Source organism: Xiphophorus hellerii, chromosome 3, assembly GCF_003331165.1.
Source record: "Xiphophorus hellerii strain 12219 chromosome 3, Xiphophorus_hellerii-4.1, whole genome shotgun sequence".
Lineage (NCBI taxonomy): Eukaryota > Metazoa > Chordata > Actinopteri > Cyprinodontiformes > Poeciliidae > Xiphophorus > Xiphophorus hellerii.
This window is the reverse complement of record NC_045674.1, coordinates 33,584,453-33,601,588: the sequence shown is the minus strand read 5'-3', so window position 1 is coordinate 33,601,588 and position 17,136 is coordinate 33,584,453. Positions and strand designations below refer to the sequence as shown.

The 17,136-nt window shown below is 40.3% G+C and overlaps 2 protein-coding genes across 5 annotated transcripts in view; one reads left to right on the top strand and one right to left on the bottom strand.

Moving 5' to 3' along the window:
- Positions 1-2,391: 2,391 nt before the first annotated feature.
- On the bottom strand, positions 2,392-8,734 carry rbm42 (RNA binding motif protein 42). Of its 2 annotated transcripts, none has more exons than XM_032558169.1 (12): positions 8,611-8,734; positions 8,252-8,308; positions 6,995-7,124; positions 6,213-6,276; positions 5,298-5,369; positions 4,116-4,258; positions 3,855-4,028; positions 3,634-3,768; positions 3,374-3,491; positions 3,202-3,299; positions 2,870-2,966; positions 2,392-2,771 (listed from the first exon to the last, which is right to left on the bottom strand). In XM_032558169.1, the coding sequence occupies exons 2-12, from the start codon at positions 8,305-8,307 to the stop codon at positions 2,659-2,661; spliced, it is 1,200 nt and encodes a 399-aa protein (XP_032414060.1). In that variant the 5' UTR covers position 8,308; positions 8,611-8,734; the 3' UTR covers positions 2,392-2,658. The 2 variants fall into 2 exon arrangements, with proteins under 2 accessions (XP_032414060.1, XP_032414059.1); XM_032558168.1 differs by having other exon boundaries at positions 3,628-3,768; positions 8,611-8,733.
- Positions 8,735-11,342: 2,608 nt separating this feature from the next.
- Positions 11,343-17,136, top strand: part of LOC116717076 (aldehyde dehydrogenase, mitochondrial-like) — a 35,639-nt gene continuing 29,845 nt past the window's right edge. For 2 of the 3 annotated variants that reach the window (XR_004338684.1, XM_032558156.1), the window contains exons 1-3: positions 11,343-11,530; positions 15,295-15,399; positions 15,925-16,065. Coding sequence is in view for 2 of the 3 variants with exons in the window: in XM_032558156.1 (XP_032414047.1) it covers positions 11,417-11,530; positions 15,295-15,399; positions 15,925-16,065 (360 nt within the window). In the remaining variant the exon portion in view is untranslated. The remainder of the gene's footprint in view (positions 11,531-15,294; positions 15,400-15,924; positions 16,066-17,136) is intronic. The other variant, XM_032558155.1, reaches the window with a different exon arrangement.

Below are 17,136 nucleotides of genomic sequence, written 5' to 3'. Positions count from 1 at the left end.
ACATCATCGCAATGCCTTTATATTCTGCTTTTAGTGTTTTTTTGCAGGATCAGTACAGCTGATTTATTTCAGTAGCAGAAATAAGAAAAATCAATCATTTTTATCTTGCACTCACCAGCCACTTTATTAGGTACACCTTGCTAGTACTGGCAAGGTGTACCTAATAAAGCCTTAAGAATCCTTCATGGCAGAGATTCAACAAAGTACTAGAAACATTCCTCACAGTCTGGTCCATAATGACATGATAGCATCACACAGTTGCTGCAGATTTGTCGGCTGCACATCCATGATGCAAATCTCTCGTTCCACCACATCCCAAAGGTTCTCTACTGGATTGAGATCTGGTGACTGTGGAGGTCATTTGAGTTCAGTGAACTCATTGTTGTGTTCAAGAAACCAGTTGGAGATGATTACTCAGGTAGGCTGTGGTGTTGACATGATGCTCATCTGGTACTAATGGACCCAAAATGTGCCAGGAAAATATTCCCCACCTCATTGCACCACCACCAGCCTGAACCGTTGATACAAGGCAGGATGGATCCATGCTTTCATGTTGTTGACGCCAAATTCTGACCCTACCATCTGAATGTCACAGCAGAAATCAAGACTCATCAGACCAGGCAACTTTTTTCCAATCCTCTATTGTCCAATTTTGGTGAGCCTGTGTGAATTGTAGCCTCAGTTTCCTGTTCTTAGCTGACAGGAGTGGCACCTGGTGTGGTTTTCTGCTACTGTAGCCCATCCGCCTCAAGGCTCAACGTGTTGTACGTTCAGTGGTTATTTGAGTTACTGTTGCCGTTCTATCAGCTCAAACCAGTCTGGCCATTCTCCTCTGACCTCTGGCATCAACAAGGCATTTGTGCCCACAGAACTGCTGCTCACTGGACATGTTCTCTTTTTCTGACCATTCTCTGTAAACCCTAGAGATGATTGTGTGTGAAAATCCCAGTAGATCAGCAGTTTCTGAAATACTCAGACCAACCAACCATTAACCATGTCACGTTCAAAGTCACTTAAGTCACCTTTCTTCCTCGTTCTGATGCTCAGTTTGAACTGCAGCAGATCATCTTGGTCATGTCTACATGCCTAAATGCATTGAGCTGCTGATTTTTTTTTATTCAACATTTGCATTAATGAGCAGTTGGGCAGGTGTACCTAATAAAGTGGCCGGTGAATGACTTCATAACCAGCGACCTTCTCTCCTCTGGTCTGTTTAAAAGCTACAGTCTCAGATCAACTCAGGCCTCCATCTGACAGCAGCAGAAACAGCAACATTATACCTGTTGGGGGAAAAACTAGATTAAATTTACTTTGCATTGTTCCCACATGATGACAATCATACAGTATGATCCAATTTCCTTTCTATGTTTTATACAAATGTTGTTACTGCCACCCGTCACAACATATATTGTGATATAAATTTCATGCCATACCACACATTCCTAATCTATGGTAATTTAATCCTTCTAGCCAACTTTTTTATTAATAGCTTAATATAACAATTGGAATTCATCTTTCATTTGTAACACTTTGGTTTGCTCTCCTTACACAAAGTTTGACTTTTCTTTATCTATTATACTTTTTGCTCATTTTTAGCACATGTGCTGTACTTTATCATAAGGTGTTTTCTTGAATTTTCAATAAAAAAAACTAAACTTTTATAGTTCGCATTCCAAAGGAACCCCTGTAACCCGGGGCTGCAGGGGTTCCTTCCTTTGGTCTGTAGCGCCCTCTTGAGCCTTGATGGGACATAGCAGTAGACGCAGACTACAAACTGCAAAATGTCTATCAAAATTGAATCAACATAGCTGTATTATTCCAATTAATGCTTACCTAGGGTTCTAGTGCTGCAAAATGCAGAACTGTTCTGCAAACTGGATCAGAATCTGACTATTAAATACTAGGACTGAACTGAAGAACTATTTGGACTAACAGACTTAAAGTTCAACAGTTTGTCCCTAAGCAAGCTGAGTTCTTTTGAATTGGCACATTTACAAATAAACTGTTTTAAAGCCAGACTGCTGCTATTAAAGTAAAGCAGATAGTGTGCTTTTGCATACAATGAGGTTTTGTATGCATTTTTTTAACCAGGCAAAGAAAACCAAAACTCTTGAGATCGATGTCACACTCGAAGGAGTTTTCCATTTCTTTTAATAAATTCACTCTTATTTGGGCTCTAATATTGCACATTTTTCTCATAATGGCAGTTTTTGGATGCAAGTGTTTTTTAGGAATTTTGAATCATTTTATGTATGCAACAAAACATTGAAATATACTGAAAGAAAAATTCAGGAAAAGTGTCAGTATGTGCAGTGGCTCATTGCTCTTGGTTATGAAACTAATTTAGCTGAACCTGGAACCTGCTGGTAGCGTATGAACAATGAAGACATCTTTAGCTTTGATACAAGTTTTATTTGAGATCTTAACCATCACATCCTATAGTATTGCCACAAAGAATCCAAGGTCTCCTCTCTTGCATGTGTTGCTATCCTTATGAGAACAATCTAATAGGTTTCCACTCACCCTAACCTGTAGACACCAGGAGCTCTGAGGGGACATTGGGATGCATTAAGTATAAGTACAACAGGTCTGGCATTTGACAGAAAATCTGCCATGAACAAAAAAACACACAGCCCCTCCAGGGCTTGGCCTCAAACCCTATCTAAGGCCAAGCTTCTTCTTCTCTTTCTGTTTCTTGCGGACCACCTCGATGTTGCGATCTTTCCACATACTTTTTCTTAGCTTGATAGGACGACTCCCAACATACTTTCCTGGACAGACAGAGAGAAACAGATGATGTTTAATCATATTTCCATCCTGACCAGACCACGACTCCCAGTGAAGCATCAGGGAACAACAAGCCGCTGACCGTTCATTTCTCTCATGGCTCTCACGTAGTCATTCGGGTCTTTGAAGCTGACGAAGCCGTAGCCTTTTGTTTTTCCAGTCCGTTTATCACGGACCACCTGATGACAAGAATCCAGATTCATTTACAAGCAAAGAATATTTTTGGCATAAATTGGTGTCCATAGGCATGAAATAGTCACATCCACCCATCTGCTACACAAAGGAGGGTGTGACATGGCATAGGCAGAAGCTAAGACTGAACTCTCAACCTTCTGAGTCCCAGACAAAAATCACATTTAAGATCAGTATTTTACTAAAGTGGCTGCAAAGGCTGAAAAAAAGAAAAAGTCCAACTTTAGCTTTGAGGAAGGAAGGGTATCTGCTGAAGGCTCTGGCCAGGATGTCATCGTTGACCTCGTTACCCAGATCTCCACAGAATATACGAAAATCATCTGCAACAGAACAGGGGAGCCTCAGCACAAAAAATGCTGCACATTTTTGGTGCGCCACACGCCCCTGTTCTCACCTGACTCCCACTCCAACAGACTGGGGTCCTCCCAGGTTGATCCTGCAGCTATACGGATACACTTCTTCACCTTTTCGTTTTTCCCTTTCTTCTTGTCCTCAGTAACACTTTCCACAGGCTGAAAAACAAACTTCATTACTTGAAGAGGTGGAACGTTTAGAGGCTGCTGCAGTGATCAGACCTCATGACCATACAGGTACATAAGAACATCGATCATCACTTCAACTCTGCTGAACTCTGGACAGAGAGCCTACCATCACCTCGATGTGAGGGACCTCAGGCTCCGGCATGCTGGGGCCAATAACAGAGCTGCTCTCATCGCTGTCCTTCCTGTCCAGCAGACCCGCCGCCATGACAGCCGCCTGCTGCTTTGCCACTCGTGCTGCCAGTTCCTCCTGAAAGAGCCACATATAATACACATCTGGTTAGAGTCCAGGGAGACTGAAGCAGCAAGGCCACAGTGGTCTGGTGGAATCCACACCATCCTGGCTTGTCTCTGGGCCTGGACCTCAGCCTTCCTCTGGACCACCGCGGCTGGAGGGGCCGTGTAGACGGTGGGCGCCGCCTGGATGATGGACGGTGTTGGTTTGACCAGCGATGGGTTGACTGGTCTTGGAGGAGCGGGAACCATGGGGGCAGCCACCATCTCACCAACCTGACAACAACAAGCAGGAAGCCTAGAAACAGCCTGTAGTCATGGCAGCAGCAGCTGCTGACAGAAGAAACATGTCTGAGTTCTGACCCGGGGAGCAGCTGACAGGTGCTGAATGGGCGCAGCGCCCCCCTGTGGCAGAGATGGAGGAACCATCATGGGTGGAGGTGGAGGAGGGCGTGGCAGAGGTGGGGCTACTGGAGGACCTCGCATCACTGGCAGCCTCTGACCACCTGACCAGCACACAGCAGAGGATTATGGGTACAGCTTATTAATCACATCAAAACCTTCAGTAATTCAATTAAAAGACTAAAGCTCATATTATTGTTATTCCATGTCATTTTGATGATTTCAGCAAATCATAAACCAACATTCAGTTTGTCCAAAGACAGGAACGTTACATAAAACCAATAAAAATGACTGGCGAGGACTGCTGACTCCGCCCACAAGGAGACACTGACCCTGAAGGTCAATGCTAAGCAAGCTGCTTGTTAAAAAGTTGCTGCAAATTAACAAAAAGTTATGTGGAAGGAAAATATGCCCCAGTAACAGACATAACTGAAACATTGAGTGCATCATGAAGCAGAGCTTAGGAGGAGGGAGATTCACTAGGTGTGAACTCTAGCTGGAGGTAGAGGCAGCAAACCGACTGCAGCTGGCCCTGTGCTTTAATTAGGCCACGGTCAGAAACAAGAGAGAGACCCGCAGGATCATCACCGGTGCACTCACTCCTGACAGTATGCTGACTGCACTTACTGTATAGTACATGTATAGTACATGTACAATATGTTACAGTACTGGGCCACATACCAATTTATTAGAATAATAACAGGAAATTCGGGCTTAGGTCAGCCCAGGTCTGTCAATGTTTTATTCTGCTGTGCTGATATTGTTATATATCTATGTGGTTAAAAGTCCATCTAGAGACAAGCATTCCCAATGAGCTAAGGTTATAAATGTTATAATATGTACTCTAAGCATCTGTTCCCATTCAAATAAATAAAATAAATAAATCAAAGTCAGTCCCTCATCTGGCTCCATGGACCTGGCTGAGTACCAGAGTGGAGCAATATTATCCAACCGTCATGTTAATCTGAGCCCAACTGTAAAGAAGCCTCATGTCTTCCTGCCCCCCAGCTATAAATACTCAGGCATGAAGGAAGTGTCCAGTCAGCATCCTGTCCACCCCACTGTCCCAGGCTCACTGACCTCCAACATCCCTCCTATTGGACACAACCAGACCTGGACTCAGTGGTGTGGTGGTAAGCATACCTGGTCTCTGTAGAATATGTGGGACAAAGGCTGGTCTCATGATGGGAGGTGGAGGAGGACGAACTGGAGGAACTGGGACAGACACAAGTCACAGTGAGTGGAAATGAAGAATGGCAGCATGACTGTTCAAACAACACAGCATCTGATCCACACGCTCATTTATAGCTACCTTTGTGATCATGACAGGCCTATCTAAAGTCCTATTTTCAGTGGATAGTCAGGTTAGTTCTCTATTCTCTACTCAGAGGGATTTATAGAAAACAAGGCCAGATATGCTGAAATGATTTCTACCTCTGCTAACAATAGTTATGTCTAAAGGAAATTATGAAACTGATAACTTAGCAACAAATGGACCGAAAATTCAACAAATTGCTGCCAAATATGTTGAAGTTTTGAACGTGAGAATACGACAAACATTTTTCCATCCACTGCTGCTGTCGTAAAGGTTGGGGGGGTGAGTGGAGGTGTAAAGAACGGGGGCGACATAATTACTGTAATGCAGGAAATGTATGGGAAAATAATAATCCAGGAGCATGCTGTGACAGAGGGGCGAAATACGGTCGAAATCTTGACAGGTATGCTCCAAGGTGAGACGTTTCCTTCCAGTTCCTCAGAGGAGAAGAATTAACAATGGAAATGTTGAGTTTTTGCATCAATATGAAGTTTTGTTTTGAGTTAAAAATAGCCTTGGAATTCACAAAGTGCTTCTCAGAACGCCATAGCAACAAAACCTACAATGAACCTCCAGAAGCACAACACCAGAGATTTGTGTCACTGGTAGCATATAAGCAGCAAAAACACATAACTACTACGGTTTATACAAACCTATCAAAGGAATGTTCAGTGTAGAACCTTACAGCTTTAATCATGTTAATGAACCATCTTTACTGAGTCTAGTTAAAGTAAAACTATTACCTGGACCCACAAATGCTGGAGGAGGACCAAAACTAGCTGCTCTGGCCTCTAGCGTCTGCTGGACCTAGGAGAGGCAAGGAAGGGAGAGACTGGACTTTATTCAGCTGTTTGCATCATGACTAATAGTTCACACAACCCCTGATAGGAAACATGGAACAACTGCTGGAATTTAACAAAACTGTAGAATTTAACAAAACATGAGTTAAATTTGACCTCATTCTGGGTCAAATGAGCCTGAAAATAAAAGAACTGACAGAAATGAAGGAGCCTTTTTGTCGTCAACTGAACAGAGAGAACCATGTTCACCACTACATGTTGGAGTCTGACCAGGCCTGTCACCATTACAAATTTTGCTGGACGATATATTGCTCCAGATGTTATTGCGATAAACAATAATATTGTTTTTTGAGACCATTTCCAAGGAATATAATGGTGATGGCAAAAAAAATTATGCAAGAGCACATTCCATAAGATAAACTTTAAATTATAATGAACATGGAAAACATTTCAAACATCCAAAATCAATAAACAAAACAACAAATAAAATTAATTTTGAAGTCTTTGTAAACAAAATTGTCCTTCAAAATAAAAGCTAGTTGAGACCAAAGCAGCAAATTGAAGACTTTCATCATGCAGTTTTTGGTAAAAAGAAAACAAAAAATAAGAGACAAATGATAAATTATACCAATGAAAATTATTGAGTTTGTTTTAATTTATCATCCTTTTAATTGATTTATTGGTTATTGTGACAGGCCTAAGTCTGACAGAAGAAAGATACAAACCTGTCTGTAAGTGTTGGTCCCTATGATGGGTCGCACCATTGGCACTGCTGGGACAGCCAAGGCTAGAGGGATGGGCTCAATGAGAGGAGGACTTCCTGATACTGATCCACCAAGAACCTCCTGCTCAAAACTGAAAAGAGTCAGAGAGAAAGAGCCGCATCAGGATCAGACATTGGTGTTGTTGATAAAGAACATCTGAAAACTAATGTGATCAAACAATAATGAGTTAAGCTGGTTTTAGCATCTGATCAGGACACCACCTGGGCAGCAGGGCTGAGCTCATATCGCGTCAGCTGCCATGGCTGATACTGATACAGCTTAGTAGAGGCAGCTTTGATTACAGATGCCAAGAATTCGGTAGCAGATTGAATACAAATAAGTATATATATACAGTACAGACCAAAAGTTTGGACACACACCTTTCTAATTCAATGGGTTTTCTTTATTTTCATGACTATTTATAAGGCAAGAAATCCCACTTATTAACCTGACAGGGCACACCTATGAAGTGAAAACCATTTCAGGTGACTACCCGTTGAAGCTCATCAAGAAAATGCAGAGTGTGTGCAAAGCAGTAATCACAGCAAAAGGTTGCTACTTTGAAGAAACTAGAATATAAGGGCTATTTTCAGTTGTTTTACACTTTTTTGTTTAGTGCATATTTCCACATGTGTTATTCATAGTTTTGATGCCTTCAGTGTGAATCTACAATGTCAATAGTCATGAAAATAAAGGAAACTCATTGAATTAAAAGGTGTGTCCAAACTTTTGGTCTGTACTGTATCCGATCAAGTATTTTCCTGCCGATTTCAATCATCCGCCTCCCATGACTTGACACACACAGTGGATGGGTGGATGATGTGTTTTAGGTCAGCGGTCCCCAACCTTTTTAGTCGCGCGGACCAGTCAGCCCTACGCAATTTTGCTGCGGACCGGGTGGGGGGTACCGGTCCGCGGCCCGGTGGTTGGGGACCAATGTTTTAGGTGAATCGGGAGCCCTTCCAGGACCCTGATCTCAATTTTTAGCACATCCTCCCTGCAGAACCTTGGCCTGCTGTTGGGGGGTTTCTAGATGGGAATCTGTTGTCCTAAAGTTTTTAACTTTCACACACAGTCGCTGGTGATGCTGAGCAAGCTCTGCCCTGGTGGCAACACCATTCTGCTGGTAATTCCCAGAAGGAGATGATCTGCGGAACATTTAGTCACTGACTCAGATCAGAATGTCAGAGAGGAAAAGCTGCAGTTATTTCTACTCACAGAGCCATCTCAGCCTCCATCTCCTTCAGCCGCTCCTCCCCTGATTTGCCCGCCATGCTGCAGAAACACAAACAACAATCAGTACCAAGAACCCAGAACCCGACGATCCGATCCAGGACTCCGTTCCACCACACTGGAGTCTTTCTGGAGCTGCTGTACATTATCACCGACACTCCAAACTTCCCTCTTAACACTCAGCTTTCATTCCAAGAAAATTAAAGCTACATAATCAAAACAAATATGTTTCACTCAGGTAAACTGACAAATACAGGGCAGGAAACTCCTACATCACCATTCATTAATATAGCATGTACTCCTTTGGAGGACAGAATATAAAAAATACAGCTGGCTTTTCTTACTTTTAGTGAGAATCGTTCATCAAACGCTCGACTAGCGTTTCTTCTCCGACGACTGACCTTCTCTTCCGGTTAACCTGCCTCTAGTTTTAGGATATAATGCCGCCGCCTAGCGGACTGGGGTCTGGTTGCACGAACTGCTACAACCTCATTAGAGCAGAATAGTAAGTAGCATTTACTATAGTAACTTTAAAAAAAAGTTCTTTGAGAAGTAGTTTTACTGTTCCACACTTTTTACTTTTACTTGAGTAGTGTGGTATGAAATATTGCTGCTCTACTGCTACTTTCACTGAATGAAAACAGATAGTTTGAAACAAACCTGCACAGACATACAGCTACAGTTTATGTAAAAGTAAAATTCCTCGTTCGTAGACTAGCTTCGTTGTTCTAATACAATTTTCATTTTACATTGCGTACTATAAGTCTTAGTTTCATGGGTTTTTTATTTAAGAAACTGATTATTCTGCTTAAAATGTGTTATTTTATAATGATGTTATTTATTTTGGTTTTTTTTTTCATTTTAGACTTTGAAATACCAGAATTTACAAAAAACTATATTTTTATCTGCCTGATTAAATCATGTTAAATTATAAATCAGATTTTCTGTTCAACTACTCACTATTTGAGTCACTTTTTTACAGAATACTTTATTAGTCTTGAGTCTTTTCTTGGATGGCTACTTGTTATTTTTACTAGAGTAAAAATATGCTGAAGTAGTGTTTCTTTCACTGGAGTACAATTGAATGTAACTCAGCCCACCTCATGCAGAGAAACAGAGTTGTCCTTCCTACTTAAAGACTAGGACAAAAAACAGATTTGTTTCTGTTCGTTGGATCAGGTTCTGTTGTAAAGAAGGTTGTAGATGGGTGTGGTAGTGGCGTAGGGGCAGTGATGGCATAGTTACTTTGAAAAAGTAACTTTAATCGGATTACTGATTACTCCTTGAAAAAGTAACTCAGTTAGATTACTGACTACTTGATTTGGAAAGTAACTAAGTTACATTAAAAATAACTTTTTAGTTACTTTCAGCAGCTGCTAACAACAACGCTGTGAAAATTACATTGATCTTTGCCAATAGTTAATTGTATGCTATTTTATAACATCAACAATGTGTCTCCACTGATAAGGTTGAACTGAAGGGGAGATTTTTTAATGGTTACAGTACAAAAAAAAAAACGTTAGTAATTTGTGCATGTTTTTGTGTGGTCCACTATGGGCCTTACCAAGCTCCTCTCACAAACGACCCACGTGACTGCAAGTCTCACAAACAAAGCCTCACAGCGAGTTGTTTCTATGTAAACATGACTCCATTAGTGCATCATTTCTACCGGATTTTCACAATATATCAGCAATGGACAGAGGAACTAACAAGTTCATGTCATCATCTGGGAGGAGGTTACTGGTTTCTCAGTCACAAGCTGGTTGCAAACCTGAGGCCAGCAGCTGTCAGTCAGTTATGGTAGATCTGAAATTTGGTTTAATGACCTCAATATGAGAAACTACAGGCTGATAGGAGGAACCAAAGATCTTCTGAAGTTGGGATATAATTAATTTAATTTCACATAATTAGCCATTTTTTTGTTAAAATTTTATGAAATATATTTGTTCTATTTGATGTTTGTTGTGAATGACGTAAACTCACAAACGAACGAAGGAGATAATTAGTCCAACATTTAGAAATTACAGCGGCTGTAATGCGCCACAGCAAAGGTAAACAAAGGTAAAATAACCCCAACAGCTGATCAACTCAAAACCACTCCTACCTTTTTACTCTCTCTCTCTCTTTGTAGTTTAAGCACATCTGTTACCGTGGCAACCGCCTGCGCCCCGCAAGACGAGCAAAGATTAGGTTAAAAACATAACATTCAGTCCGTTACGATATCAAGTTTCCAGGCTTGATATTTATTTCTCGATTATTAATCAGCGCTTCCCTGATTAACGTGACCACGTAGAATGGGCATTAGCCAATGAAAAGCGGCCCCTCTGGTAAGGTCTATAGACCTCTGGTAAGGTCTATAGACCTCTGGTAAGGTCTATAGGTCTATAAACTACAAAGAGAGAGAGAGAGTAAAAGGAGTGGTTTTGAGTTGATCACCTGTTGGGGTTATTTTACCTTTGTTTCCCTTTGCTGTGGCGCATTACAGCCGCTGTAATTTCTAAACGTTGGACTAATTACCTCGTTCGTTTGTGAGTAGGGGAAAAGTGGTCCCAAGTATATAGGCCTTAGTCTTTGTTGTTCCCGTCACAGGTTCAAGTCCTGACCTGATGACCTTTGCGCATGTCCACCCCCTCTCGCTTTCCTGTCTGACAACTGCTAAATAAAGGCCACCAGAGCCACCACCGGTGTAAGTAATGCCGGAAATAATCATTAACAATAAAGATTTTGCGGTATTCTAATTTAGTTATGTATGTTAGTTGCGTTACCACCCCCATGCCACTAGGGACAGGAGGAGACCCCCAAAAATACAACTAATTAACAGATGTAGAAGTACACAGAAAGCTACAAAATATATTAAGAACTATGAGTTGTGTGCAAATAAATATAGGAGAGAAGTTCAAACGTATACTGAGAGTGGAACTCCTTCCTAAAGATCAAGATGTCACAGATTTCAAAAGAAAATAAAAACAGGAGACCACCGCAGATAATATGGGAAATAGCGCCCCCTTCATTTCCGGAATGCATCCATCCCATTTCCAAATATGGTTTGGGTCTGTCTGCGGTCCGTCCCCGCCCCTTTCTGTTTGCTGCAACCATATACTTAGTCTGATCCGCATTCTCCGTGGATTTCTTCTGGCAGGAAGACTCGTCATGCTCCGCACAGTTCTTTCCCGGGGTATTACTAGCCTGATCCGACCCTCAGTCTCCTACTATGGGACCGCTATTCCGGTTCCGAGCGCTCAGCCTGAGGTCCATTTCAACAAGGTAAAGTTAGCAGCTGCTGGACAGGAAAAAAAACAACTACAAACTGCAAAAATACTGCGTGGCTCCAAACTGGACTGAACCACAGTCTGGATAGTTTGTGCAGTAAGGAGTTAATGTTGCGGTAGAGAATGGCAATGTTTCCGATTTGACTTAAGCAAATATTTCTGTAGAAACATGTTGAGAGTAGATGAGAGGTCAGAAGTTCAAATTCCAACCCGATTGTTTGTGGAAACGTCCACTGCAGGTAAAGTTAGGTAGAGGAGTAGCTGTGCGCACGACTCTTCAGGAACTGCTTCAAGGTGTTATAGATTAACTGGTGACTAAATTAACTGGTTTGAACTTATGCGCACCGCAGATGTTTTTAAATTGTAGGTGGCTGTGTTGATGCCTGTTGAAAAATGCTACTTGTGTGACAAAACCGTTTGCAAACCTGTACTATAAATCCCATTTGAAGCAAATATGTTTAATGTTGCATGTGAAAATTATATTTCAAAGCAAGTTTCTACAGAGCAGCGTTGAGTTCGCTTTGAAAACACCGCATTGGAGCATAACCAGATCAATGAGTAACACCACAATCCCATTCACATTCAGGTTCACCAGAATAAATTAATTTCATCTCATGAACAGCCACAATGTAAACCTAAGTGGGAGGTTTCTGCTTTTTGTAACCAGCAATGATCAGAAAAACATTGGAATTGACTCTCAAGAACCTGTAATATGATTTGCTTAACACTTCTAGCCTAGTGCGTGTTTTTGGCTCAGATCCTGCAATGCAGCCGCACTGTTTCTGAACTTAGTTCATTTTTTTAGCGACACTACCCACAGTAAGTGTTGCTGAACAATGAGGTTGGTGTCATCATATTTAATAAAATTTAAATCACATACCTGATGGTGTTGCTTGTGGTGTTTATGTGTCCAAATAGAGAGGAATATAAAGTAATGTTAAGTTATACTGCAATAAAATCTAATCTAAATGATATAAGGTTAACAGCCAATGTTGTAGTTGGTGGTGATATCCAAATTCACAAGCCAAAATTATAATAATAAATGTTCCTACATGATACTGTCAGACACCACCAACAGATTATGAGCCATATCTACAGTATTTGTCTGTTCTCTACTGGGAAACAATTTGCAGGCTGGCGACGAGGGGAAATAAACTTAAAAACAAAACGAGCCGCATTAAAATTAACTTGTGACAGTCAAACGGGGTCCTCAACGCAGATGTTTGTAAAAAATTAGGTGGCTGTGTCGTTTCCTGATCAAAACGCGACAAACGTAAATAAACGGATTAGAAAATGTCTATGATCTCTTCAAAGCAATAATATTTTTTTTGTATGTGAAGGAATATTGAAGAATAGATTGAAATATAACCAAAATATGCCACACTTCAAGAGGAGACTGTACTAAACAGTCAGAATTTCTACTATCGCCCAGCATTGTTAGAGCAATGACGATTATTTTACATTTTCTCAGTCTTATATTGACTGACATGCTCTGCAAACATGTCAATAAATGTAAACAGTTCTGATATCACGAAAACTAATTCTTTGCTCACTTAATGGAAGCCACATTATTTCGTTTGCACCTTAATTGGGCTGCAGACGCAAAGCTGTGTAATTTAGTAAGTTCACAATATCCTTACAGTTAAAAGTTTGCCTGGCAAACCTGTTAAACGATACTACCTTCAAAACATTGGCAGCAAGTGAATATTATTTTTTAGACAGTAAAATAAACGGTCCAAAACTTGAATTAGACAACATCTCTAACTGAACTCGTACCAGCGGTCGCTGAGCTCCGAGAGCAATGTTTTCTCCACTAAACTATATCAGCCGACAGATGTCCAATAATCCAACCTGTTATTGATTCTGATCTAACGGACACCTCGCACTTTAAGAAGCAAACCTGGAATAACTGGTGACACTTTCAGAATCTGTTTGAATGAAGATTTGAACCCGTTTCTGATGTAAAAGTATATAAGACAATAGCTTTTTGTCTCTTATAGTTGAGTATTAGTCACTTGATGAAAAGAATAAGAATGTTTAGTTAAATTATGAGAAAAATATCAACAATAAAGAAGAAATGACATTGCCGCATAGATCTGCGGTAGCCATGTCTTCTGTAAATGAACTAGGAAATAAATGATAGAATGACACAAAAACAGTGTTTAAAAAGATTTAGCTATTGTTTTGTGGATATCTAATTGAAATATCATACAATATGAGGGAGATGTGAAAAACAACATAGCCAGTCGATCTTTTTAAACATTTTATTTTTAATCCCATGGCTCTTCAACATTTATGTGGCTTTCAGGGATTAATCTTTGCTTTGAGATCTGCTTATGGCATCTTGAGAGCTATTTTGATCTTCCTTTCAACCTCTGAAGCAACACATCAATCAGGACAAGTTCTGCGTAATTTACATGTTTTGGTGATTTTGCAGATTAATGTAAAAACAAAAAAGGCAACATAACGGTCCATGGTAGACCAATAAAAGTCTTTCTAATTAGTTATTCCCGAGATCTTGATGGTTGTCTTACGGAATTGGATAGCATTTTTGCAAAGATTTGTAGTTCTTTAAGATTGTCGTATTGTTTATTTCCCGGTTCCGTAAAGGGGTCCTAAAAAGCCACGCCCACAGAAACATCTGGGTCTCCCAGATGCCGCCACCAGTTAATTTAGCCACCAGTTAATCTATAACACCTGTTTCAGGTTTACCCGCTCTGGTTAGAGCAACGATTCTTCATGTTTGTAAAGTAAAATTACTGACTGTGTGTGTCAGTATTGGCAAGAAGTGACAAATGTGGTTCCAAATACGAACAGCAGGAGTCGCAGTGAAAAAAACTTAGCTTGACCTATTTTTCTTTTTTAACGAAAAGTCTAATCCAGCCCGTAGAGTCACATTAGGGTTAGGATGGTGTAGATTAATTGAATTTATAAGCAAAGTTTAATCTAAATTTACTTGTGTTTGTATCTTTAATGATTCCTTGTTTTCAAAATAAAATCTCCACCTGTCTGGTTAAAACCAAGGCCAGGTAACAGAACAGGTGTTCTAAGTGCTACCATCAATCCGTCCTACCTTGTGGTAATGCGCATGCGCATATGGATGCTACGACTACGGTAGCAGGCTCTTTAATATAAAGAATTACTTCAATATAAAGTAGCAGACATTACCTTAATACAAGCCACTATGAAAGTAGCAGGTTCTAATAATAATAATATTTTATTACTAACATCTAACGTCTGCTACTTTGAGCCTGCAACTCTAAGCAGGCTCTCCAAACAATTTTTCTGAAACAAAAACACAGAAGAACAAAAAGCTTTCGTTTTGGTTTGTATCAGGTAAGTAGAACAGAAGATGACGGTCCTGGAAAGGCTGGACTGCTGCTAGAAACAAATCCATCAACTACAGGCTCAACCCTCACTGACAGAAAACAACAACTGCTGCTGCTGCTCGATTTAAACCAGAATTAAAATATAAAAGCCTGCAAACAATGTTAAATAAATCTACACTATGCTCATCAAAGGAGAAAAATTGAAATGTGTTACTTTGAGATGATGGATGCAGTGACCTGCAGATTACTATACAAAAGAACATTGACCAACAGGATATATAATCAAGTCATTTTTGAGGAAACCATTCCTATGGAAGATGTGAAAGCTTTAATTTTCTTGTTTTTGTGGACTATTTAGTTACTTTGTATTTATTGAAATATTATCAGAGAATTAAGTGGAAATCTCTCTAAATGGTGTTTTGTGTTTCAGCTGTTTATTAACAATGAATGGCAGGAAGCTGTGAGTGGGAAAACCTTTCCTACGATCAATCCATCCACTGGAGAAATCATCTGCCAAGTTGCAGAGGCTGATAAGGTAAATGACAGGAAGAAGATGCACTTTGTGTGAGTTACAAGGTTTGCTTTTCATTTTTGTTCTCCTTTTTAATTAGATACTGTTAAAAATACAGAAAATATTAAGTCAGCTAGAATGAGCTTCCTCTGCAGGGTGACTGAACTCGGCCTTAGAGATTGGATGAGGAGCTACAGCAGAGCTATAGTAGTAGCTCAGTAGTTATAGTTCAGGCTGGTGATCAGGATGCCCTGTTTGAAGGTTTTCCAAACATGTCCAACTAGGAGAGGACCCAGAACTTGCTGAACAAACCATCTATCCCGAAATCCTCAGAACCGCCAAGGCAGCTGGATCTGTTGCCTTGGCAACTCGGTTTCAGATCAGGGGAAGTCCTTTAGATAAAGTTTTCTGGGATTCTTGTAATCCTGCTGTGTTTCCTGGCAGAAAGCAGAAAATGTCACTGCACAAACAGTTTTTTGTCTACTGTATTTTATTGTTAAACGGTACCTCAAGCCTTGTGGTAAAAATGAACTGCTTCTTCTTTTTCAGGCAGATGTAGATAAGGCAGTGAAGGCCGCACGTAACGCCTTTAGGCTGGGCTCACCTTGGCGCCGTATGGATGCGTCTGATCGGGGCAGACTTCTTTACAAATTAGCCGACGCTATTGAAAGAGATTCTGCCTACCTCGCTGTGAGTTCATATTTAATGTTACAACAGAGTCAAACAGCTATTGAACGGATGTCTGGTGACATTCTTACTTTTAATAGTCCAGTCCAGTAGATAACATGCTTACATTTCTTTTCATTAATTTAGATTTTGAATATGTATGAAATTGGCATAAGGGTCTACAGCAAGCAGGCTCAGTCTCATAGATTGAATTTGTTGTTCTGTTAGTATATAAATAATCTTATTTGTCATATTACAGTTTCTCTGGATGTAATCTGTTTTTGCTAAGACTAAAGTCATAAATCCTAAAATCACAATGCCAACACAGTGAAGCCATCATCAGATCAGTTAGCAGCCTCTCTATTTGTTTTTACCAAATTAGTTTTAAGAAAATGTAATCATGTGACTACTGGAAAATATGCTCTTTAAAATTTCTAATGAAGGTGTTTTAAGCAGAAGGCAGAATGCAGTTTGGTGTTGAATTTTAATTGTTGGTAAATAGTTTAGATTTTTTTTTCTCGCACTTGGACAAGATTTGGGTTCAATACTAAAATATCCACCGTTTGTATTTGAAAGTGGTTCCCCTTTCATTGTAAGAAAATGGGAGGACCATATTGAACACTGAGTCAGTATGTTGTTCAGAAACTGACCTTGTTGCCAACCACTGTTAAGTTGCACAAAATTCGAGACCAAACTTCAGCTTTAGGAGAGAACAAACACCGCTTTAATTAACATTTGCAAATGGAGAAAACATACAAAGCTCACATCTCAGTGAGAATCGGATGAGTTCTGACTTGGGGCTGAACGTCCCCTCATCTACATAGGATACATCACACATTACTTAGTCACACCCCCTGGCTCAAGTGTCAGACAAAAATCTATAAGTTACTTATCTGTAAGTTTCAGTTGAGCAGGGTTGCATTCACAGCTCAACTCTGGCCATATTCTCTGTGTTTCTTGTGGATAAGACACCCTTTTAGGTTTGTCTAACGAAACATAGTAGATAACTTCTACTTTCTTTCTGTGTCCAAATAGGCGTTTCTCCAAAAAGGCCTATCTGCTGATGGCTAAACAGATACTAGTAACTGAACTTCT

Excerpts from the sequence above, each read along its gene's own strand:
- rbm42 (XM_032558168.1), bottom strand. The coding sequence starts at position 8,307 with ATGGCGGGCAAATCAGGGGAGGAGCGGCTGAAGGAGATGGAGGCTGAG. Across the intron at positions 7,125-8,251 it reads ATGGAGGCTGAGATGGCTCT|TTTTGAGCAGGAGGTTCTTG; the intron begins GTGAGTAGAAAT and ends GACTCTTTTCAG. Across the intron at positions 4,259-5,297 it reads ACATATTCTACAGAGACCAG|GTGGTCAGAGGCTGCCAGTG; the intron begins GTATGCTTACCA and ends TGTGCTGGTCAG.